The sequence below is a fragment of the Monodelphis domestica genome, chromosome 4, assembly GCF_027887165.1.
Source record: "Monodelphis domestica isolate mMonDom1 chromosome 4, mMonDom1.pri, whole genome shotgun sequence".
NCBI lineage: Eukaryota > Metazoa > Chordata > Mammalia > Didelphimorphia > Didelphidae > Monodelphis > Monodelphis domestica.
In genome coordinates, this window is record NC_077230.1 from 207,874,392 (window position 1) to 207,897,227 (window position 22,836).

General features: G+C 35.0%; 1 protein-coding gene across 3 annotated transcripts in view; it reads right to left on the reverse strand.

The window, feature by feature from the left end:
• The window catches only part of HIBCH (3-hydroxyisobutyryl-CoA hydrolase), a 123,632-nt gene that overhangs the window by 71,152 nt on the left and 29,644 nt on the right, over positions 1–22,836 (reverse strand). For all 3 annotated transcript variants that reach the window (XM_056794126.1, XM_007494508.3, XM_007494507.3), the window contains 4 exons: positions 18,369–18,509; positions 15,707–15,791; positions 10,125–10,205; positions 9,328–9,380 (listed from right to left, as the gene is read on the reverse strand). In XM_056794126.1, coding sequence (XP_056650104.1) covers positions 9,328–9,380; positions 10,125–10,205; positions 15,707–15,791; positions 18,369–18,506 — 357 coding nt within the window. In that variant the 5' untranslated portion in view covers positions 18,507–18,509. The remainder of the gene's footprint in view (positions 1–9,327; positions 9,381–10,124; positions 10,206–15,706; positions 15,792–18,368; positions 18,510–22,836) is intronic.

Below are 22,836 nucleotides of genomic sequence, written 5' to 3' on the forward strand. Positions count from 1 at the left end.
CTTTTTCTTCTATAATAAAGTACTAGTTTGTTCTTTAATTGTCTCAGGTGATAATGAAACTTGACAGCTTATTTTTAAAAAGAAAGAAGCAATTCTATTAACTAAATCAGAACTAAACTTTAGAGAACCAATTAAATTTAGCCAAGACACTGCCATGTATATAGTCTTTATAATAATTAACCTAGGTGATACAGAAGCCCCCAGGTGATAGTGAGTGCATTGGGAGTCAGAAAGATCTGAGTTCAAATTCTGTCTCAGACACTTGCTATTCATGATTCTGGACAAATCAAGCCTCTTGCTACCTCTATTTCCTCATCTATAAATGGGGATAGTAAGAGCAGCCACCTCATAGCATGGCTGTGAGAATTAAATGAGGTAACATACGTAAAGCACTTTGAAAACCTTTTAAGACTAAATGCTAGTTATTATTATATTTATGTTAGACTTTACAACTATTGAAGTCATTTATTCCAAGATGGTCAATCCCATTTTTCAGACAAGTAAAACAAGAAAATTACATATGATCCAACAATGATAATAAGAAATCAGCATCATCACCATCCAAATAGAACACTGATTCATAAAAACTTAAGAGCAACATTTTAATAGATGTCGCCAAACCAAGTAAATATTCATATAATTTCCAAGCTACATTGAATGGTAAGGTCAAAATACAAAAATCTTATTGAAGAGAACAAAATCATTTAGAACAAGAGGAGGTACATATCACCTCTACTGTCTTGTTACTTGACTTATACTGAGGGTGCTTTCAGCAAGTCTATTTTTAATTCAACTACAAAAAGCAGTTATTTTATCTACCTGCACAATAGGCAGCAGAAAACTAAATAAATGTAAACCAATAACAATGGTCTAAGGACCATTTTCTATCTAAATTTTATTAAAAAATTAGGAGCTTACCAATATAATAAAAATGCAAATTTTATGACAGCTAATTTTAGATTTAATGCTATTTACCAATCAAATAATCTAGGGGATACTTTATAGAACTTGATAAAATAATAACAAAATTCACTTGGAAAAACAAAGAGCAAGAATATCAAGGGACACAATATATCATCTCATATAGGTTATACCCATGCTGTCCAACAATATGTATTTCCATGTTTCCCATGTTACAAAAGAAGACATATCACACATACCAGAAAAAAACTCATGAAGGAAATAAAATGAAATACAGTATGCTTTGATCTGCATTCAGCCTCTGATAGTTCCTTCTACAGTGGTGGATAGTGCTTTTCATTTTGAGTCCCTCAGGGTTGTCTTGGATCCTTGCATTGTTGATAATAGTTTAATTCTTCACAGGTGATCATTGTATAATTTTTCTGTTACTGTATACAATATTCTTCTAGTTGTCCAGTAAACAGCTTAAATTCATTATGTTCAAAATATAATTCATTATATTTCCTCCTAAATCCTCCCTGCTCCTTTCTTCCCTATTTCCATCCTCCTACTCTCTCAGGCTTACAACCAAGGTGTCATCTTCAACTGTCATCTCACTTCCCATATCCAAGTTGTTGCCAAGGCAACAGTGGTAGCACTGTCACCTTTGTAACTTCTCTCCTCTGACCCTGTGACCACTCTAGTGCAGGCCCTCATCACCCACACAAATTACTGCAATAGCCTGCTGATAGGTCTGCCTGTTTCAAGTCTTTCCACACTCCAAATCATTCTCCATTCAAACACTGAAATAATTTTCCTGAGGTATAGTTCTCATCATGTCACTCTCACACAAACACCTCTATTCAATAAACTTCAGTGGCTTCCTATTGCTCCTCAGAGTAAATGCAAGTGCTCTGTTTGGCATTCAAAGTTCTTCACGACCTAGCTCCTCTCTTCTTTTTTCCAGTTTTCTTACACTTTACTACCAGATTCCTCTCATTTTCCATTATTTGTCTTCTCTTTCTATTTATTCTATGCTGTCATTCTCTGATTAATGACCCCTAGAATTATCTGGTCTCTTTCTTTTCTCTGTAGTCTTCATGGAATCAAAGCTTCCAAGGTATCCATTTCACCTTATATCATGAAAATTGGTATGACCAAAGGTAGCAACAGTCAATGTTGGAGGCATCATAGTTGTAGGCTCTCCCCTTTAGGCACTTCTGCTATTGCCATGTAGGACTTACTTCATGGATTCCCCTTTTCCACTGTGCCTCACTCCCAGAATAATGCTGATTACTACAAGTGAAGAGAAGATACAGCCCCATGGAAGGATCCCTCTCCATCACATCCCTGATTATGCAGCCTATTTATAAGCTACACCCTATCTTGTTGGCCTTTTTTTCTAAGTTTGCTTTGAAATCTCCTTCCTGTATCCATTCTCTCCACTCTCCAGGCATTTTTACTCTGCCTCTCCTGAGACAGGTAGATTTTTTCAAACACCAAATCACTTAAGTCTCATTCAGAATGAGGTCCTTCACTGACCAACTCTCTTCCCTCATCAGAGCATTCATCAGTGGAAACCCCACCCACCTTCAAATTAAGGCCTCCTTCTTCCCCACCCCTTTCCAATCTTCCCTTTCTCCTCTTCACCCACTCTTTTGTAGACTCTTCTTTTTCTGAGACCACAGAAGTCACCCTCCCCTTATTGCTAGCCCTTGATTTGACCCCAGCACATCACAGACTTCTCTCTGTCCCCTGTATCCCTGCTCTCTCTTTAATGCCCCCAGCCATGTTGTAGTGTGATCTCAACAAAAAAAAAAAAGCACTGATTCAACTATAGAGAGGTTCTGTCCATAATACCCCCATCCCCTTCTTCACTATTATCATCACTACCAAGTTTCTTTCTTTATCTCTGCCTCCTTGTGTACATTTTGAAAGAATTTTCTTACTAGTCTCTCTGTTGCTTTTGCTGTCCCTGCTTGTTGCATTATTATTAAATTGTCCTGCATTTCTGTTGTTTAGAATGTTCAAGAATCAGACAATCTCTTCAGTTTCAGTTTTCTAAAAATATTTCAAATTCTTTATTAATGAACCTTCTTCTTTTGTCCTGTATTGGTTAAGCTCAAATTTGCAGGATGTCACCTGGGGAAGTAATTATTCATTCTCTCCTCCTTTTTCTAGTGAGTTCAGAATAGTCTTATGCTATTTGCATAAGACTTTCCTTTCCTTTATAGTTTAGGATTTTTTCTCCTGAGAGCATGTAGAACTTGTTGTTCCAAACTATTCAATTAAACTCCCATCAGTCTTGGAATTTGCAGCCTTTGCATTTGTTTTATTTTTGCAGTCTGTTTATTTTTTTCAACTGGAATCTCATTTTCTACATTCTGAAGTTCTGGGAAGTTCTCTTTTATTGTTTCCTTTTTGTGGTATTAAACCTTGTCTTGTCAAACTCTTCTAAAATATCTATCATGCTTAAGATGTCTCTATGAATCCTGCCTTTGAGATAAGTATGTTTTGATTTCATAAGTAAACATTAAAAAAAACAAAAAACCTTAACTTGCATCTTAGAATCAATACTGTGTATTGGTTCCAAGGCAGAAGAGTGGTAAGGGCAATACATGGGGGTTAAGTGACTTGCCCAAGGTCACACAGCTAGAAGTGTCTAAGGCCAGATTTGAAACTAGGACCTCCCATCTCTAAGCGTGGCTCTCAACCTACTGAACCAACCAGCTGCCTCCAACATTTTCTTTTAAAGTAGTTTTTTTTTCTCTTCTTCTAGGATGCCCTTCAGTTTTGCCTCTTTACATTCCTGATTGATGATTCTCTCTTTTGTTTCTTTAGTGGGGCTTGCCTTTGCAGATTCAAACTTTTCTATTCTGTTCATTTTTTGTTCTGCAAGACATAAATTTGCTCTCATAATTTTCATTTTGCTTTTAAAGCACTCAGGTATAGAAGGTTGTGGTTCCATGTTCTCCTCAAATTCCACAAGCTCCTGTGTCTCATCAAGTAGAAAACCATTTTACATTATAGTGCAGTACTTATTCATAGAGGCCTGAACTTATTACTAGATCTGGAAGCCATATTTCCTTTTGTTGTTATTATTTTTCATACTGATTTATCTGGTTTTGTTCAAAGTCTTTAAGTTTTCTTCTTCCTGAAGTCTCTGGTACTTTCAAACATTTCCCCCACATCTCCTATTTTCCTTATCATTCATTTCCTGACTCCTTCCCTTATACGTGTTGTTTCTTTGGGGATAGATCACAGAGCACCTCAGACTCTTTCCACACTAGGCAATTCATAATTCATCAGTCTAGGATTCTGGGCAACTAACTTTTGAGTGGTCAAAACTGGCCCTAGTTGGATACCGTTCTCTTTCCCCCAAGACTGGTGGAGTGCTACACAGTCCTCCATGGGCATGGTATCCTGTCCTGACTACTTGTCCCATTCTCTCTGTTCCTCAGTTATCTAGCTTAGCACTGGCATTTCAGAGCTTTGCAGCACTGTTGCTTCTAGGCTGCAGCCCCTAACACAGTTTTGTTCCTGAAGTATGTGGCTAAATTGGCTCTGGAGGTCTGAGCAAACTTCCTCAGCCTGGCTCTACAGTATCATAGCACTAGAATTAGGAAAAGGGTACCAGAGTGTAGGGGTGATTTTTTTAAACCATTACCTTCTGTCTTAGAATTGATACTATGTATTAGTTCCAAGGCAGAACAGTGATAAGGGCTAGGCAATGGGGGTCAAGTGACTTGTCAAGTGTCTGAAGTCAGATTTTAACCCAGGACCTCCCATCTCTGGGCCTGGCTCTCAAACCACTGAGCTACTCAGATGCCCCTTATAGGGGTGATTTTGATATAGTCTGGTGTCATATCCTTAGATCTTCTAGTGCATCCTTGCTGCCAATAGTGGGGAAAGTGGGAAAAGGGTACTGAGTGAACTCAAGAACAGTGAGCATCCTTGGTATTTGGGGATTTTATTAACCTTCTTTTGAATTCTAGGTGTCCTAAACCATGGAACTGCTTTATCTTTGGCGTGTAATTTCTGTTTTGGAAAAGTTTGGGAGTTTGAGGGGATTTAAGAAAATGTCTAATCTACCATCTTGATGCTCACAGGACCCAAAAATGTCATTTTTGTCTTTTAAAAAATATTGGTTTGGGGGCAGCTGGGTAACAGTGGATTGAGAGCCAGGCCTAGAGACAGGAGGTCCTAGGTTCAAACCTGGCCTCAGACACTTCCCAGCTGTGTGACCCCAGTCAAGTCACTTGACTTGCAGGTTTACAAACTGTTTTTCTTACAGTATCTTATTTAACTATTTATGGTAGTATTTATGTATTTCTTAACTATTTAATATGTATAAAACTGTGCTACCATTTTCAGATATTTACTAGCTTTGTGACTCTGGGCAAGTTACAACCTCTTTGCCTCAGTTTGAGAACAAAATGAGATAATTGTAAACAATTAGGACAGACCCTGGCACATGTAAATATTTGTTTTGTTTGTTTTCAAATTTTTATTAGATTACTATCTTTTTGTATTGTATCATCAATGAAATTTTTTAGTATTGTGCCCCTCATCTCATTTTCTTCATAAACTCTGTAGTTTGGATTGTACATTTCATGGTATGGTGAATTTTACAAATGTACATATAATGTTACACATCATATATGTTATAAATGAAAAACGTTCTTCACTGTATCCCTCCCTGTTACCTCCCGAATACCTGCTCACTCTGCCTACCTATAATTCTAGTTCTCTTCTTGAACATGTAGAGATGGAATAATTTTTTTCCAGTTCTCAATCAATTTTAAACAATTTTTGATGACTAAAAAAATCAATTAACTTTTTAATATCTCTGGACAACTACTTCAAAAATACTGAATTTACTTTTTTCTCAAAATCTGATTTAGTTTTGGAAAAATACATGGGGACATACTTCCACTAAAATCTTCCAATGCCTCATGATGGTACAACAGAGTCCATAGGGTCTCAAAGATTATTCTAGTAGAATACAAACTCCAACAGGTCCTACCAAATGGAAAAAAGGCTTTGCATATAGGCTTCACAATAGACTATTTAATTCTGCTAACTAAGAATCACACTATCTAAGTGTGGAGAAGCATATCAACAAGTTGGCTATTTTAACCATAGAAACTTTCAAAGACCATTTACTATCTTAAAGAGGAGTTACAATTTGCACTGGTGGAAGAAACAGCCTCAGTGCTGAAATTAAAAATCTCTGATGTACTGAAATAGGAAAATGATTCAGTAAAATATTCAGATTTTATTCTATAACCCTTCCCCAAAAATTAGCAATAGCTTCAGCCACCAAAATCCAGATTGTAATTAAATTTAGCCAATCCTTCTATAAAAGCTTCCAAATTGTTACTTAAAGGGTAACAGACTGAGGTACTACACACCAAAATCAATTTTCTAAGTCAATCTTAATTCTGGAAGAAAAAATAAAATTTGCATGGCCAAAATTAAATTCTATGGCCCCATCTACTGGATCACTTACATTTTCTTATTAGGCCTTTTTCTAATCTTCATTAGGCCTTTAAAAGGATTTTGATTTATCTTATTGATTCAAATCCAGGTTAAATTAAAAAAGAACTACATCTACAATAAATTCTGAAATGGGTTCAACATATATTTTCTTTGGAAAGATTAAACCTCCCTCATATCATCAATCTTCCTTCATCAGAGGGAATTAATAAGAGATTTATATTAAATAAATGATTATACTTTTAAAATCCTGCTTTAAAAAAACAATAACAACAGACATTTTGAACAATATAATGCTAGCACATAAGCCAAAGTTCCATTTTTACAATCTAGCTCCACTAGCTATTAAGCTCAACTGTTAGCTCTTCAAGAGCAAAGGCTCCTTATTTTGGGGGGTAGCTCTAATGTCTTAAACAAATTCTAGCTAATAATAAGTGTTTAAGAAATGCCTATTGATTAATTAAAAGCATTAAAATTTCTTGAATTAGTCAAGAAGCAGCATGTATCAGTCAAGCTGAATCACACTTCCACCTTATCTACCATCTCCTCTCAGGCCTCAAATGAGACAGCCCCTTGACCACTGACCTAGCTTCCAGCCTGTGCCTCAGGGCTACCACTGAAGGATGCAATGACTTTGAACATAGAGCCTAAAACCTTCCTCACCATCATTGCCACTGCCACCAACAGCTGACCAACTGCTTCCGTGAGTCTTCATAGTGGCAGCACCCCTAGACAAAGAGTACTGCTTCAATCCAGCTCTCAAGGGAAGCAATCCTGCATATGCAGCCTGGTCACTAGAACCACAGCTTCTGAAGACCAAGAAAATAAAGTTCTTACCTCCAAAGTTTTTAGCACTGTCAAATGGCTCACTCACTATACATAAATTGATATGTTTTTAACAGCAGAAATGACATTAAAGAAGCTGCGATACCATCTGCTTACCATGTGTGTACCCTAAGAACCATGAGACCCTACCATCAAACTTGCAGCAAAATCCTCTTTGCCCTGACTATCTTATATTATTATCTGAATCCTTGAAGTTTAACGCAGTGCTTTGAACATAGTAAGTACTTAATAAATGCTTTCCCCTTTTTCATTCATTCAAGTTATTTACTACTATTATTATTTACACAATGAGTAAATGGTATCAAACAGTGGCTGCTAAGTTATAGAGGTTGCAATTTATAGCAAGGAAGGGAATACTTACATTGACTAAACCACAGATCCATGAAGAATTAAAGCATTATTACCCCAAACTCAGAAGAATTAAAATTGCAGGTGACCCAAAGGACAGAAATGTATGATGGAAAAGGAGAGGTAGTCTGTAACTTATTACAAAAAAAATCTGCTTTCAAGAAGTGGCATAAAAGACATCAAGGATAATAAAGTAATTCTTCAGGAATACATTGTCCTACATTAAATAGTAAAACCAAAAAGAGGGGCTCCTGTTTGTTTGGTTCATCTTCTATAGGAAATTTATGGAAAGAGATGGACAAGAACTTCCCAGGATAAGAAGTCATGGAGGAATTGTGACCTTTACAAAAGGGAATATACTTTTCATACCATTATTAAGTAAACTTTTCTTTTGTTAAATGTTATGTGTTATTTAACAATAGTGTGCAAAGAAGATTCAGCAGTAGAGGAACAGATAGCTTTGATGTTATCAATAAACAGGAGAATTTTCTTCTAAGAGTATGGGGGGAAAGAAAGATGTAGAGATCTGGAGAAAAGAGGAAAAGGTTTAAAATAGTCATTGTGGCACCTGAGATAGCCAGTCCCAGAACATTAAAAGAATTGTTGTGCAATAGTCTGGTTGATATTAAAAGAAATAATGTAGTAGCAGATCTCATAAACAGTTGTGGTTTCCTCTGGCATACTGGGACTAAGAGTATGTGATGAAGACAACCCAGGTTTGGAGTTTGCCAAGTCATAATTAGCAACAAAATAAAAAAGCAAGGAATACAATAGAGGAAAATAGTGTATAGATAAAGTGATCAACCAAAGGGCCAATAATACAAAGGCAAAAATAAGTAAGTAAAAGCTGGTCTGGAAATAGAGGGAGAGAAGTCATGGTTGAGAAAATAAGATAAGTGTTCTGCATAGAATATTCAATGATTACTTCTGAATAACGAGACTACCACTAAGGTTTAGAGTAGTAATGGTGAACCTTTTAGAAATGGAGTACTGTCCCTGCCCCCACCCCACCTCTCAGACCAAGTGCTGTGCCCACCCTCCCACCCAGAGTCTGCATGCTGTGCCCTTCCCCCACCCCACTGAGTGCCAGGCACACCCTGCAACCCCTTACCCCACACAGGGAAGGGAGGAAGGGCTCCCTTTGGGATGCTGGACAGAGGGGCAGGTGAATTAAGGAATGTCCTCTGTGAGTGTAGAGAGGGGTAGGGGAGTGGCTGAATGGCTCTGCTGCTCCCCTCTAGCTCTGCCACCTGTGAGTCATCCACCTTCCCCCATGCACTCCCATTGGCTGATGGGCAGAGGGCAAAGAGATGTGAAAAAATGTCCTCAGGCACAGTGGAGAGGGGGAGGGGAGTCACTCCATCATAGTCCCTCTTCCTTTCTAATAATGAACTTGGGGGGGGGGGCAGCCAAATGCTCACAGAAAACACTCTGCATGCCATCTTTGACACTCATGCCATAGGTTTGCCATCACTGGTTTAGAGCATAGAAGACAAATGAAATTTGGTATACAAATCAATCTGCTAAGGTAAGATCCATTCACTGCATCTAAATTCTATAAAGATTCAAAGTCTCCCCCCCTTTTTTTTTGCTAGGCTTCATGCTGTACAGCTATCTAATATTCTATCATATTTGAATTATCATCACATTTTCCTTTTAAAAGAGCTTTTGCATTGGCTTTTGTGGATAATAAAAATTCATGCCTCAATAACTGTAAGAAGTAATTTTACTTACTCCACCCATTGTAATTCCATGAATAAATGAAACATAAGGCTTCTGATAAGTACCTACAAGAAATATGGCTATAATTAATTTTAATATTTAAAAGCTTCAGTTTTTTGCAAAAATGCATTTTAAAATACTTAAAGCACAAATATTTGCAATAGTAATATAAATGGAGAAAATTGGAATAGCAATCAACAAGTAATTTAAAAAATATGGAAATCAGTCAATCTATATTACTTCATGAAAAAAGTAATTAGCAGTACATGTGACTCACTGTTCTTTCTGTTAACATCTACTTAGTTTCTGAAAGGTCAACATACAATGGAAACTTTTTATAATGGATTGAAGAACTATGACTACCATTCAATTTCTCTATAGGTGAACAGTATTCTTTTTCTATCTATGCTAATTGAATTGACTTCTATAAAGCAATTTATCTGCATATGTATGTTTCATCAGACCAAGATGTGTATATGCATGCAGCTTCCTCATATGTCAAAATGAGAATAATGATCTTATATTTAGTAAAGCTCCAAGAACTACAGAAATGTAAATGATTCCTATTTCTCATGAAGAGTTCTCAGTTTTTACGGGCAGTTTGTACCATCCAGCTAAATATACAGTTATTAACAATTCTCAGTGCAGTATAGTAAGCCAGATACTTCCAAGTGAACAAATTAGTATTTTAATAAAACACTAGCCAATGCACAAAAAGGATTTATTCAATATTATATAACTTAATTTTAAAAACTAGATATGCACCTTATTTATTAATTCTGCTTTATGACATTACATAGCACACATACCAATAGCACGGTTCAGAGTATACTCTTCTTTGAAGAAGTCCTGAATCCATTTCTCTTTTGCCTTACCTGCCTCTGCTATTGCTGGAAAAACAAAAACAAAAAAAAATCTCAAATAGAATAAAGTGAAAAAAACTCTAAAAGAGTCATCCATATACTTTTAAAAACTAGAAAAAGTCTTAAAATATCTAATTGTACCTCATCACTTTATAAAGGAACTGTAAAGGATCATAAAATTTGGAGATGAAATGATCCTTAATCATTTATCATTTTAGAGATAAAGAAAGTGAAGGGCCAAGAAAGTAACTCAACTGACCAAGATCACATAGACAGTAAGTTACAAAGGCCTATTTCAAGCCCAGGTCCTCTGAATCCAAATCCACTATTTTTAATCACTATGCAATATCATTTCCAAATAAATAGTGCTAGTTAGGATAGGATAAATCACTTGCCCAAAATTACACAGATAATCAGTAGCAGAGACAAGACTAGAACCTAGGTCTGTCAGCTTCCAGTCCAATGATCTTTCCACTACATCCTACAGCTCTCATCTCTGAATCGTTTTTCTTTTTTAAACTGTTTATTTTTCTTTCAAATACTCTAACTTCTCCCACTAGGAATAGTCTATTTCCTAAATGGTCTCATCTCCATGCAACCTTTAGTGCTAAAATAAAAAATACCTATGTTTTTGACTATGCCACCCCTCTCTCTAAATCCTATAGCAATATTACACTCAGGTATGACATCCGAAATTAAATATTTTTTTTAAATTATGACTCTAAGGAAAAAACTACCTGAAAATAGTTGGTATTATGTTTATAATCTAAGAAGGTTATAGGTAAGAAATAAAGAATGGTCTATATAAAAATATTCACATAGTAACATTATTTGTGATAGCAAAAAGATAGAAACAACTATTGAAGAATATCTAATTAAATGTAGCAAGCAAATAGAGTATTTTTGCACATAAGGAATAAAAAATTCAAATAATTATGGGAAGACATACAAAATAATCAGAATAAAGAAAGCAAAGCTAAAAGAATAACACACTTGCTACAAATGTATAAGTAAAAGCATTAAAACAGCAAGATTTGTTGATTGCAATGGACACAATTGGTGCTTCCTTATTAAGATTAGTATACAGGTTTTCATTCTTCTATTAACCAATAACAAAAATGAAATATCACAAATACAATTTGCAATCAGTTTTATGTATTGTCTTAATTGTTTTATTATAGTTGTTTTGTTAAGATAAAGTTCATCACTTGGAAAAGTAAAATTATTGATTGTTCATACTAGTTTCTAGTTAATCCTCTAGGATTTGTCTTCTTTCAAATATTCCAATTCTTGATTCCTTCTAAACTTTAAAATTAAATTTGACATCTGCTTCTTTCATCTCACCTTCTTGTAATCAATCTGCAAACATTTTATCCATTAGCTCCCTTTTGAGTCAATCACTATTACTGCTTCCTGAATAAAAGTCCTATTGAAACAAGCAATTTATATCCTCTAAAGTTTTAAGTCTTCATTTTAGTAATTCCCAAATTAGTATATAGCTACAATATAACATCAAAACACAAATGGCATGCTCCTCAAATACAGGGATTTCTTGTTCAATATACAAAGAAAAATAGTGGTCAAAATATCAAGGAGATATTAAGGGGAAAAAATAAAAGGCAATTTGCCTTGCCAGATTTTAAATGTAAAAATACAGAAATAGAACCAAAAAAAAAATGTATACTTTGTGCTTGAAAAACCCAAGATTATGATAATGACTCATATTTATAGAATATTTCAAGGTTTACAAAGCTCTTTCCCCACAACAATCCTGTAAAAAAAGGATTTGCAAATATTCCCATTCCCACTTTGTACCTAAGGGAATTTAAATGGCTCACCTTTATGTTTCACATTATGTTTCAATAAAAATTTTAAGGAAAACTAGCTAGCAGCAGGATAAAAAAATGAGTTTAGGCCCATTCCTCTAACCACATATTATTTTTTTTAAATCTAACTGATCAATGATCCAATAATTTTTGAACATTCAAAATCTGATGTAGACTCTGTCATTTCTTCTTTATACCAAATGAGGAAAATAAGTTTGTTTGTTTTTTATCTATCAAGCAAATAAAATATCTCTAGAAATAAAACATATTGTTCTATTTTTAATAGTACAAGAAAACAACAATGGACCCAGAATAAAAATAAAAGGAAAGAGTAAATATATTTAAGGTACATATATATGATAAAAAGCTGATATTCAGAATCTCTAAGAAATTTTTAAAACTTTTAAGAAAAATGCCTGTTCTCCTTTGGAGAAGTGCTCAAAATATATCAATATACCAGTAGGAGGCATATAATCCAAAGAGGTCAAAGATACAGGGAAAATCCAAAATAAACAAATTACTTATACTTGTACATTTTGTAGTAGCAAATAACTGGAAGCAAAACAAGGAACCATAGACAAGGGAATGGCTGAAAAAAATTGTTCTATGTGAATTTTAAAATATAGTTATGCCAAAAGAAATAATGAATAAGAATTCAGAGAAATTTGGTAAGACAAATACAGAACAAAATAAACAGAACTAGTTACATGATAAGTATAAATTCTGTAAAAAAAAAAACCCTGAAAAATATCAGAGTCTGTAAATGTAGTGACTAATTATGACTTCAAAAGATTGTTGAAACATACCTACTTCTCAATAAAGAAGTGTCTTCTGACATTGCCATCACCATGGCACAGGTTCTCATCTTTTCGTACCTAGACAATTATATTAGTTCACTGGTTGGTCCCTGCCACAAGTCTGTACCCACTCCAGTCCATCCTCCATTCAGCTATCAACTTAATCTTGCTAAAACATGTCACCCCCCTATTCAGTAAATCCCAAGGACTCCCTATCACCTCCAGGTGATCAAATATAAAATCTTCTGTTTAGTGTTTATAATCTGCTCCTCTCCTGTCTTCTTATATCTTACTCTTACCCACATACTGTGATCTGTTAACACTGCCCTCCTTGATGTTGATCTTACAAGATACTTCACCTCTCAACTCTGCATTTTCAATTGTTCTTTCCCATACCTGGAATTCTCTTCCTTCATTTTTATCTCCTTGCTTCTTTGGCTTCCCCCAAGTCCTAGCCACTTTCTACTGGAAGTCTTTCCTGATTCTCCTAAATGTTATTGCCTTCCTTATGTCGAATTATTTCCAATTTGCTATTAACATTATTTATATATATATATATATACATATATATATATACACATACATACATATTTGTGTGTGTGTGTGTATAAAAGTTGCACCTAGATGTTTTCATGCTGTCTCCTCCATTACGTTGTAAGCTCCTTGAGATCAAGGACTTTTTTGTCACTCTTTGTATCCCTAAGGTTTAGCAAATAACCAGAAATAGAATAGATGCTTAATAAATGCTTGTTGGCATCTGCATATGATAATAAAAATGTTTGCATGGAGGCCTATTCTGATATTTGGTGTTTTATCTTATTTGAACTGGATATCAGATTTGAAGGATCCCAGAAAAATAAATCAATCTCATAGCCTCACTGTTTAGGGCAAGCACTAGGTCTATAAAGGGGCAGACTACTCTCAGGAAAGAGGGGTAGAGACTGAATCAGGATCCAGATGCTCCAGTTTAGTAAATATAGATTTAATAGAGTAATAAAGAAATATATATGGAATATTTCAACATATAAATTATCATCAACTATTTTTTTCTACTGCAGGACTCGACAATGTCCAAATCAGAGAGGTGGTTTGCCACATCTATCAATATCTATCGCCACTAGTAGGCAATGTTGCATTATGTCAGCTTCTCTGATCTCAGGAAAAAAGTTTAGTTAACACATTGGGGACGTTTGGTAAGATGGGTTTTTGTGAAGACCACAAAATAATTATAATAAAGAGAATTTTCCCATATTTTTGTAATACTGCTTAAAAATAATCAGTTCTAAGCTAAATCTGAACGTTTCCTTAAAAGGGATAATTCATGAAAGTGGAGAGGTATAAATAAAGAAATTAATTACACATATGAAGTATTTTGTTGAATCAAAAATGTATGGCTAGCCTCATTTTTCAGTATCAGTTGAGATTTCAGATATGATTCTGTTTTCTATGATTAAGTTTAGGTTTAACTACATCTGCCTATACCAAATATGATCTTATTTAAACAACAAAAAAAAAGACACCATAACTGAATGTCAATTAGCAAATATTAAATCCTTTCCACCATGGTTCCCAAACTGTGTGCACAGGGATGGCACAGAGTATTTTATATTTTCAAGGGAAACACAGTGATAGTTAATATCTGTCAGACACCTAGAGAACTACCTAAAAGTAGTTCCCAAACACAACATTTGGTCCAGCTAAATGTTCTCAGTGACATTCTCAATATGTTGTGGTTTACTTGGAATTTCAGCTATTCCAGTAGCTTCTTAAGCCCCAGAAAGCTGGGTTTTCATCAGTTGCTATTAAAAAAAAAAGTACCTCTTGGAAATCACCCTAGAACAGGAGTTTAGGGTCGTAATGTCACATCTGGTTCCGAAGTTTGAGAAAGAGAGAAGGCAAATACACCTAATTCATAAGTAATTGTGGTTATTCAAGAATGAAACAAAAATATTTTTTCCTTTCAATTTGTGGCTATTTGTGCCTATTTTTTAATGGTTACTAAGCTGTTAGAATGTACTTATCAAGTTGTTAGGACATAACTAGTTAATAAACAGAACTGTTAGGTATTTCTTTTGTCTGAAGGTCACCATCAAAAAATTACTATGACAATAAGGGCACCATGAAAAGTTTAGGAATTTCTGATGATCCCATTATGAAATTCTCAAATCCTAAAATCATATTTATAGTTACAGAGTACTGTAACGCACATACTTTTAAATTACCAACTATTTTCATTTTAATAACATTTTAGTGGGTTATTAACCCAATTCTGTAGCCTTAGTAAGAGGAATTTATATATATTAAATATACAGAAGTATACAAGCATATAACATTTTCAAGGTTATAACCAATATAACTCTGAATGGGCTTCCAAATCATTTTATGCTTAATTATTACAAAAAAAAAAGAAAAAATCAAACACAAGGTAGCATGGTCTTGAGCTACTAGGGCTAAGATAAGTATTCTCAAACTTTCTATAAATGAAGACATGGAACAAAGAGGTTTTCAAGTAAAAACTCATATCTCCCTAGTTTACTAAGAAAAAGCGGCTCAATCAGAATAGAAGTTCTTTCCCATTATCTGGAAAAAAATGACAAAACAACAAATTACCATCACCTGCATGTCAGTCCACAAAGTTAATAAATAGCTAAAATCTCTACTCTGGTGGCTATTTCTTTTACAGTTCTCTTCCCTATCTCCACATAGAGCCAAGTGCAGATATTAATCTGAACGGCTGAGATTTTACATTAAAAGGGCACATTTTAAAAAATGTTTCAACTTAGAAATTAGTCATGAGATTAAAATTTATTATTGCACAATTAGATCCATTACTATTTTTAAATCTGCCAATGACTCGGGTCAATTACATCAAAAAAGGTTTTGAAGTGAAGAACAAATGTTTTACCTTTGACATCACCTCCAGCACAAAAAGCCTTTCCTCCAGCACCCTTCATAATTATCAAAGAAGTTTCTGGTTCTTCTTCCCATTTCTATTCAAATACAAAAAAAGAAATGTGAATAACCATTAACATTCATCTGTTGCTTTAATAAGTTTCTTTTTTTTTTATTTTCCCAGCAGAGTGTAAACTCTTTGTTGGCAAAGACAACTTGATCTAGTACCTAGCACAGGTTAATGGACTTAGAACTTAGAGATCATATTACAACTGAAGAAATTGAAACATAAATATTAAACCATTTGCCCAAGGTCTTACTAAATTAAAATAGTGCTTTAATGTTTCAAAGCACTTTATATGTATTATCTCATTTTATTTTCAAAACAAGTTAGGTAGGTACTACATATTATTTCTTATATTTTAGAGAAATAGCCCATAGTTTAGAAAGGCTGTCCATTGAAATACAGTTAACATCATACGTAGGATTTGAAGACAAATCTTGTATACTGATTGAATTTAAGAGATATCTGAATAGGAAAAATATAAACATCTATGAAATATAGAAGCACAGAATTCCAAAACTGGGAATGACTTGAGAAACCCTCTTAGTTCCCATATCTCAGGCACAATGCCCCTCAACAAGTGGCCAATCAGAACTGAACTAAAAAATGTTCACTTAAAAAGAATCTCAAGGAAATTCTTCAGTGTCAAAGGAAAACTCTTCTTCAGTTTAACCAATTTTGAGCCAAAATCTGACTCTCTGTAATTTCTACCCATTGGTTTATCAGTGTAGAGGTCTGTTCCCTTTTCCAAAGGGCAAATACTCAAATACCTGAAGATCACTGTCCTGTACCCCTAAATGTTCTCTTCTCCAAACTGAATACCTACAATTCCTTCACATAATACAATGTCCCAAAATCTTCAATTGTGCTCTTCTGATTTCCAAATTAGATACAAACTCCTGAGTATTAATCCTCCAAATTTCACTCAAACTAGATGTGCTGAAGTAGAAAGAATGCTGGAGTTAGAGACAGAGACACACTATATCTGAATCTTAGCTCTGCTCCCCAGTATCCATGTGACTGCAAATAAATCAAAACTTCCCTGGGCCTCAATTTCATCATCTGTAAAATGTGAAGGGAAGGAGAATAAGGGGCAAAGAGGGTATTAATAAAGTAATTGGTAAGTACTGGCTGTATGCCAGCAACTGTGCTAAGTATTTTACAAATATTATTTCATTTGATCCTCAGAACAACCCTAAGAAGCACTACTATATTTTTGTTTGGTTATTGTTCAGTCATTTCAGTCATGTCTGACTCCTGATGATCCCATTTGAGGTTTTCTTGGCAAAGATACTAGAGTGGTTTACCATTTCCTTCTCCAGCTCATTTTACAGATGAGGAAACTGAGGCAGAGTTAAATGACTTGCCCAGTATAACACAGTAAGTTTCTGAGGTCAGATTTGAATTCATGAAGATGAGTCTTCAGATCCACAGTGCCACCTAGCTACTCAGCTACTATATTATCCCCATTTAACAGTTGAAAAAACTGAGGTAGAGGTTAGGTGATTTACCCAAGGTCACAAAACCAATATGTGCTATGAACTCCATCTTCTAAAAGTCCAGACTCTCAGTATCCACTGTGTCACCTAGCTGCCTCTAATTGGATCAGATGACCGCCATGTTTCTTCTAACGCTAAAACCTCAATCCTATTATCCTGTCTTTCCAGTCTTATCTCATACTCCTCCCATTCAAGATCTTTACATTTCAGTCACATGGGGAGGGAAAGAACATGAATCATGTAAACATGGAAAAATATTCTAAATTAATTAATTAAATTAGTTAATTAAAAATAAAAATAAAAGAAGCACAAAAAAAGAAAATACCAATGAATTCTTTTCATATTACATTCATGTGAAAATTGGTTTAGATCTCTGCATAGATTCACAGAATCATTGTTTACAACTCTACTGTTTATAATAGCAATGAATTTGCCCAAAGCTTACTCAAAAAGCTGCCTCTGCCATAACTACTAAATAGCAATTGGGTCTATCTGCTCCTGTTATTTCCCAGCAGTCTACAAGTATCCCATGTTATCTGAAATTGTATTTCTTAGAATTCTTGAAATAAAGGATAAGAAATTCAGTGACCTCTAGGGTACCTATATGGTCCTCTTCTCTCAATATCCATAGCTACTCTACAGCACCTGACCAAACAAGTCCATATTCTTAGCATATGTCCAGACCAATGGAGTTGTGTCCATTACCTCAACATTTGTGCATAGGCTTATACAAATGATCAAACAAGTGAGTTCAAAGTCAAGACTAAGTATCAAGAATTTGGCACTTACTCCCCTATATGCATATAATGGGCATGCAGGAAATAAACTTATAAGGAGAAAAGTCAAATATGTTAAATTGGTTGTCAGTTGGGAAAAAAAAAAAAAAGCTCTAACTACCAGGAAGAAAGTTAAGAATAAAATAAACAATTTTCTATTTATTTATAAATCTGTAAGAAAAAAGAGAATCCTTATAATTACTAAAAGCCAGCTACATAGATTAGTTGTTTGATTTTTTTGTTATAAGAAAAGATATTAGGAAAAGAGGGATATATTGAAAAACAACTTACACTTTTACAAAAATCAGTATAATTTTTTTAAAAAGAGCTACAAACCTTTAACTGTAAATAAATCTGTCGAATCATGGAAATATTCAATGAATTCAGAGCCTTTGGTCTGTTTAATGTTATCACTCCGGCACAGCCTTTTCTTTCCAACAACACTTCTGGTTCTGAGTCTGTGTGACTAGACATTCTCTATATGAGCAAAAAACAAAAATATTATAATAATGTTAGTTTTTCTGGTTTGTGTACATATTGCAATAAAATTATTTTCCTTCCTATAACTTTGGTGGTTGTTTTAAATAAACTGAATTAGGTACACTAAATTTCACAAACTTTTCCTAAGACCTTTCAGATACTTTCATCTTAAATTATTTTTCTAAAGCATGCTATATGTGTCTATAAAATTTCAATAGAATGAGCATATTGATCACATGGTATTGTATGCAATTAAGATAGTTTTTGCTCCCTGGATTCAGATAAACACTTAAATATTTGTGCAACTGTCTACTGCCTTAAAGCCTTATAATTTTATTGTCATTTTTCACTACTCAGCAAGAGTATGACACTGAATACACTAGCACCTGTTAGGGTTATAGTACGAACTATTAAGTCCCAAACTTTGCTATGGTCAACTGCAGGGCTCATAGCAGAAACATTTTAACACACTCAACACATTCCTTTTTCTAATTGCAGGGGTTAGTAAAATTGCATGGAAATAAATTATTGCACATGATTCAAATAGGCTCTAAAATTCAATACTGGAATGCTAATGAAAACTAAAGAAAGAATAGTAAAGCCACACACTAAGAAAAGTGGACAAAAGGTCAAATTTTATATAAAACTTAAGACGTAGAGTAATGATTTCTTTAATATGTGGTTGGATACTTTAAATATGAAAGAATGAGGAGTTTTAAATCCACTCCTAGGTAAGTATTGTAAGAGGCAATGGAATAGTCACAGTGATTGAACAAAAAAGAAAAGAGTATCAATGAAACATTTTAAAATGCATAAAAGAATGTAGAAGGATATTCCCAAAGGGATAGAGATAAGTAGGGCAGGCATGGTACTATCAAATTAAATTTAATATGTACTTTTAAAAGGATATGCTGCACATAACATAGATTCATGATTTCATATATTAAAAAACCAAAAACAGTCCCTAATTTAACTTGTCATATATTCTAAAAGTCAATAAAAGAGTAATAAACTATACTAGTAATAGACAGTATTAATAAACAGTCCTTGAAAAACTATTTATAATTTCTACTACAGAAGTCTTAAAGGATTTTCTTTGTGATCACCTCCTCAGGGAAAAAATATTAACAATAAAAGGTTTAAAACATATGAAAGTTGCAAACATTTTGATATCTCAGAGTGAGACTTTATAATGAATGACATAGACACAATCCAGAGATACATTTACTGACTAAAAAACAAAGCAAATATAAATGATTAAAGTATTATAATTTGTAGCAACAAATGCATTAGTATTTGCACCATAACTGTGAAAGAATAATATTTGGAATTGTGTTCCAGTTTGATTAACATGGTTTACAAAATCAAGATGAGTATCAGATACAATCTTTCCTTTCTCAAAGTATTGAAAAACAAACTAAAAAAATACAATTAAGTATAGTCAACTATAACCTACAAAAAAGGAATGTGTCTGTACACATACACACACATATATTCTTTTCCTAAAATCTACCACCACTGTTTCACCACCCTGTGGAAAGTGACCCGGCTCTGGGCCTCAGAAAAGTGACACTAGCAATTGAAACTTTCTTCTCTGCTAAGGCCTAACAATCTTCTTTCATGAGACTTTTCTTTCTTTTAAAAAATATTTTTCTGGGTCATACATGTATTATAACACAAAACATATACCCATATTATTCATTTTTCTAAGTGAATAATCTTATAAAACCAAAACCCCAAAATATATACCTATAACCATAACTTCTTTATGATGGGATTCTTTTTTCCACCTCATTCTTTCAGTCTTATTTCCTGATTTTGGATTTTGAATTAGGGCCTAAGTATGCACATTTCTAGAAAGAATGATTAGGCCAGATTTGGTCCTATCTTGTGTCTTCCTGTATCTTTCTACTCTTTTCTTGGGGGTTTGAGTACTGTTATTCCAGAATCTCAGGGATAGCTCAGGTTGGAGGCCTGAAAGCTTTCAGTGTACACAAAATAGTGTGACACATGGTGAAATCTGAGTATTCCCTTTCTGATCAGAACTATGTAAGCTTTTGAAGTGGGTTTAGGTGGGTCTGAACAACACAACTGTGGGCTTGTCCCTGACTGAACTCCAGTAGACAACTGCCAGACTCAGCCACCATCAGCTAGATAGAAAATTCTATAGATTCAGAGTAAAGTGACAGAACTGCAAATTCCCCTGTTATCTAGGCTTCCTGCCTGGCCATTATGCTGAAGGCTTTAGATTGGGTTGGACCTGAGACCCAGCTGCCCTCCCAGGATCAAAGACACATAGGTGCTGCTTCTTTCTGTACTTGTTCCTCATTGAGTGCACAGCCTAGTGACTGAATACTTCCCACCTTGGACCACTATTCCTAGGTACAAGTCCTTTCCTTAGTCCATACTAAATCTGTAACAGCATTGAGCAATAGGTCACAGAGTATAAATAGACATTTGTTCCATCTCCCTGAAGTTTCAGGTCCCTCTGTGCTGGATCTGGGACCTCGTCTTCTGGTGCCTAATGTCAGGGAGGTCCTCATTCAGTCTCTCAACTGGAATGTTCAATGTGGTGATTCCTGGCTAAATTCCATCCCTAGTGTTTACAGACATCCCTCTCCCCCAAAGCCAACCTGGGAAGGAAAAAATAACTCCATATGACTTTTTTCTTGGATTTCCCAATGAGGATTTACTATAGTGTATTTTCTAAATCTTTGTGTAGTTGTTAAGGAAAGCTAGGCTGTACTATTTCCTTCTACTCTGACATTTTGGCTGGTCTATTATTTTATTTTATTCTATCATTAACATGTCAAGAATCATATGAATCTTAGGTTTATTGTCCAACATGTTAGCTATCCCTCTCCCCACTTTACCACCTTATAAATCTGATAAATATGCCATCTATGCCTTTATCCAAGTCTTTGTTTTAAAAAAAAAATACTAAAGAACACAAGGCTAAGCACTATGACATGCCACTGAAAATGTTTTTCCAATTTTAAACTAAATCATTAATGAGTACATCCAACTTGTTCTGAATCTACCAAAAATTTCTTTTACCTAATTCATACTTCACTTTTTCCCAGGATATTTTGTTAGTTGCTTAGCTTAACATATAAACTATATCTATAGTATTCCCTTCATCTACCAGTAGAATAGTTCTGTCAAAAAAAAGAAGCACAACTAGTTTGGCTACTCTGGCCCATAATTCTTGTTTGTAGTTGTTGGCTATAGCTATAGTTATTGCTGTTTAAGGAGAGAATGGTCACCTCTAGTTAGATTTTCAACTTAGAAGATTATTGGGAATTTCAGATGAAAAAAGTCCTATTACCAATGCCTTCTATCACCTTCTCTGTTACTCATAGTCTACTATGTGTGAATTTTAAAAGTCTCCATCTTGGTCTAGCACCCAAAAATTGTGCACACCCACACTACAGGGGCATGTGCTAGTCAATGACAAATCAGAAATAACTAACTGCCCACCTGGGCTGTCCTAAGCCAAGCTAGAGCCAACCATTGGCATTTGTGAGACACAGGAAGTGAGGTAGGGAACAGCCTCTGGAATTCGCGCACTTCCTGTGGAGAGAGCTAGAGGGGGTTGGTGTTAGGAGCTTGGAAAGGGAGGACGCCCGCAGACAGCTTTCCTTCAGAGCGGTCACGTGAGTTAAGGACTGATTCTTTCCACCTGGGCCCTTTGGGCCTAAAACTCTCTCTGCCTTGGTCAGAGGTTGAGTAGCCCCTTTCCCTTTTCTCTTCTCTCCTTCTCTCCCTCTCCCTTCTCTACTCCCAGTGTGATTAAACCTCCATAAACTCCATTCTGACTTGAGTGTTTCATTTTAGGAATTTCGTAAGTAAATTCCTTGGCGGCCATTGTTCAATATTACATAAATCCTGTAGCCACATTTGTAACCATTACAATATTATAATCTCTCCCAGAAGCCTAAAATTTCAACCATTACAGTTGGCGAGCCACTACGGGAAAAAAAGAACTATATCAGTCTTCTGATCTCCTTACTAATCACCTGGGAAAAGTCCCACCCCGGCTACCCCCTCTGGCTCCTGGCCCTGCCTTAGTGCTTGGAAGGTTTCTAGAACCTCAATAAATTTCCTGAATTTTCTTGCCCTTTCACCCCACTTATTACTCACTCCGTCAGTCCTTTTACCAAATACCTTGGCTTAAAGACACAGCTGCCAGAACAGGTGAGTATAAAACACCTTTTCTCTTTTCCCTTTACCCCTTAAGTTAAATTGGGGTCAACAGGATTTTTTTTTTCCTTCTCCTCTTTGTCTCTCATTTCCGTCTCCTTTTACTTTAAGGAGATGGCTC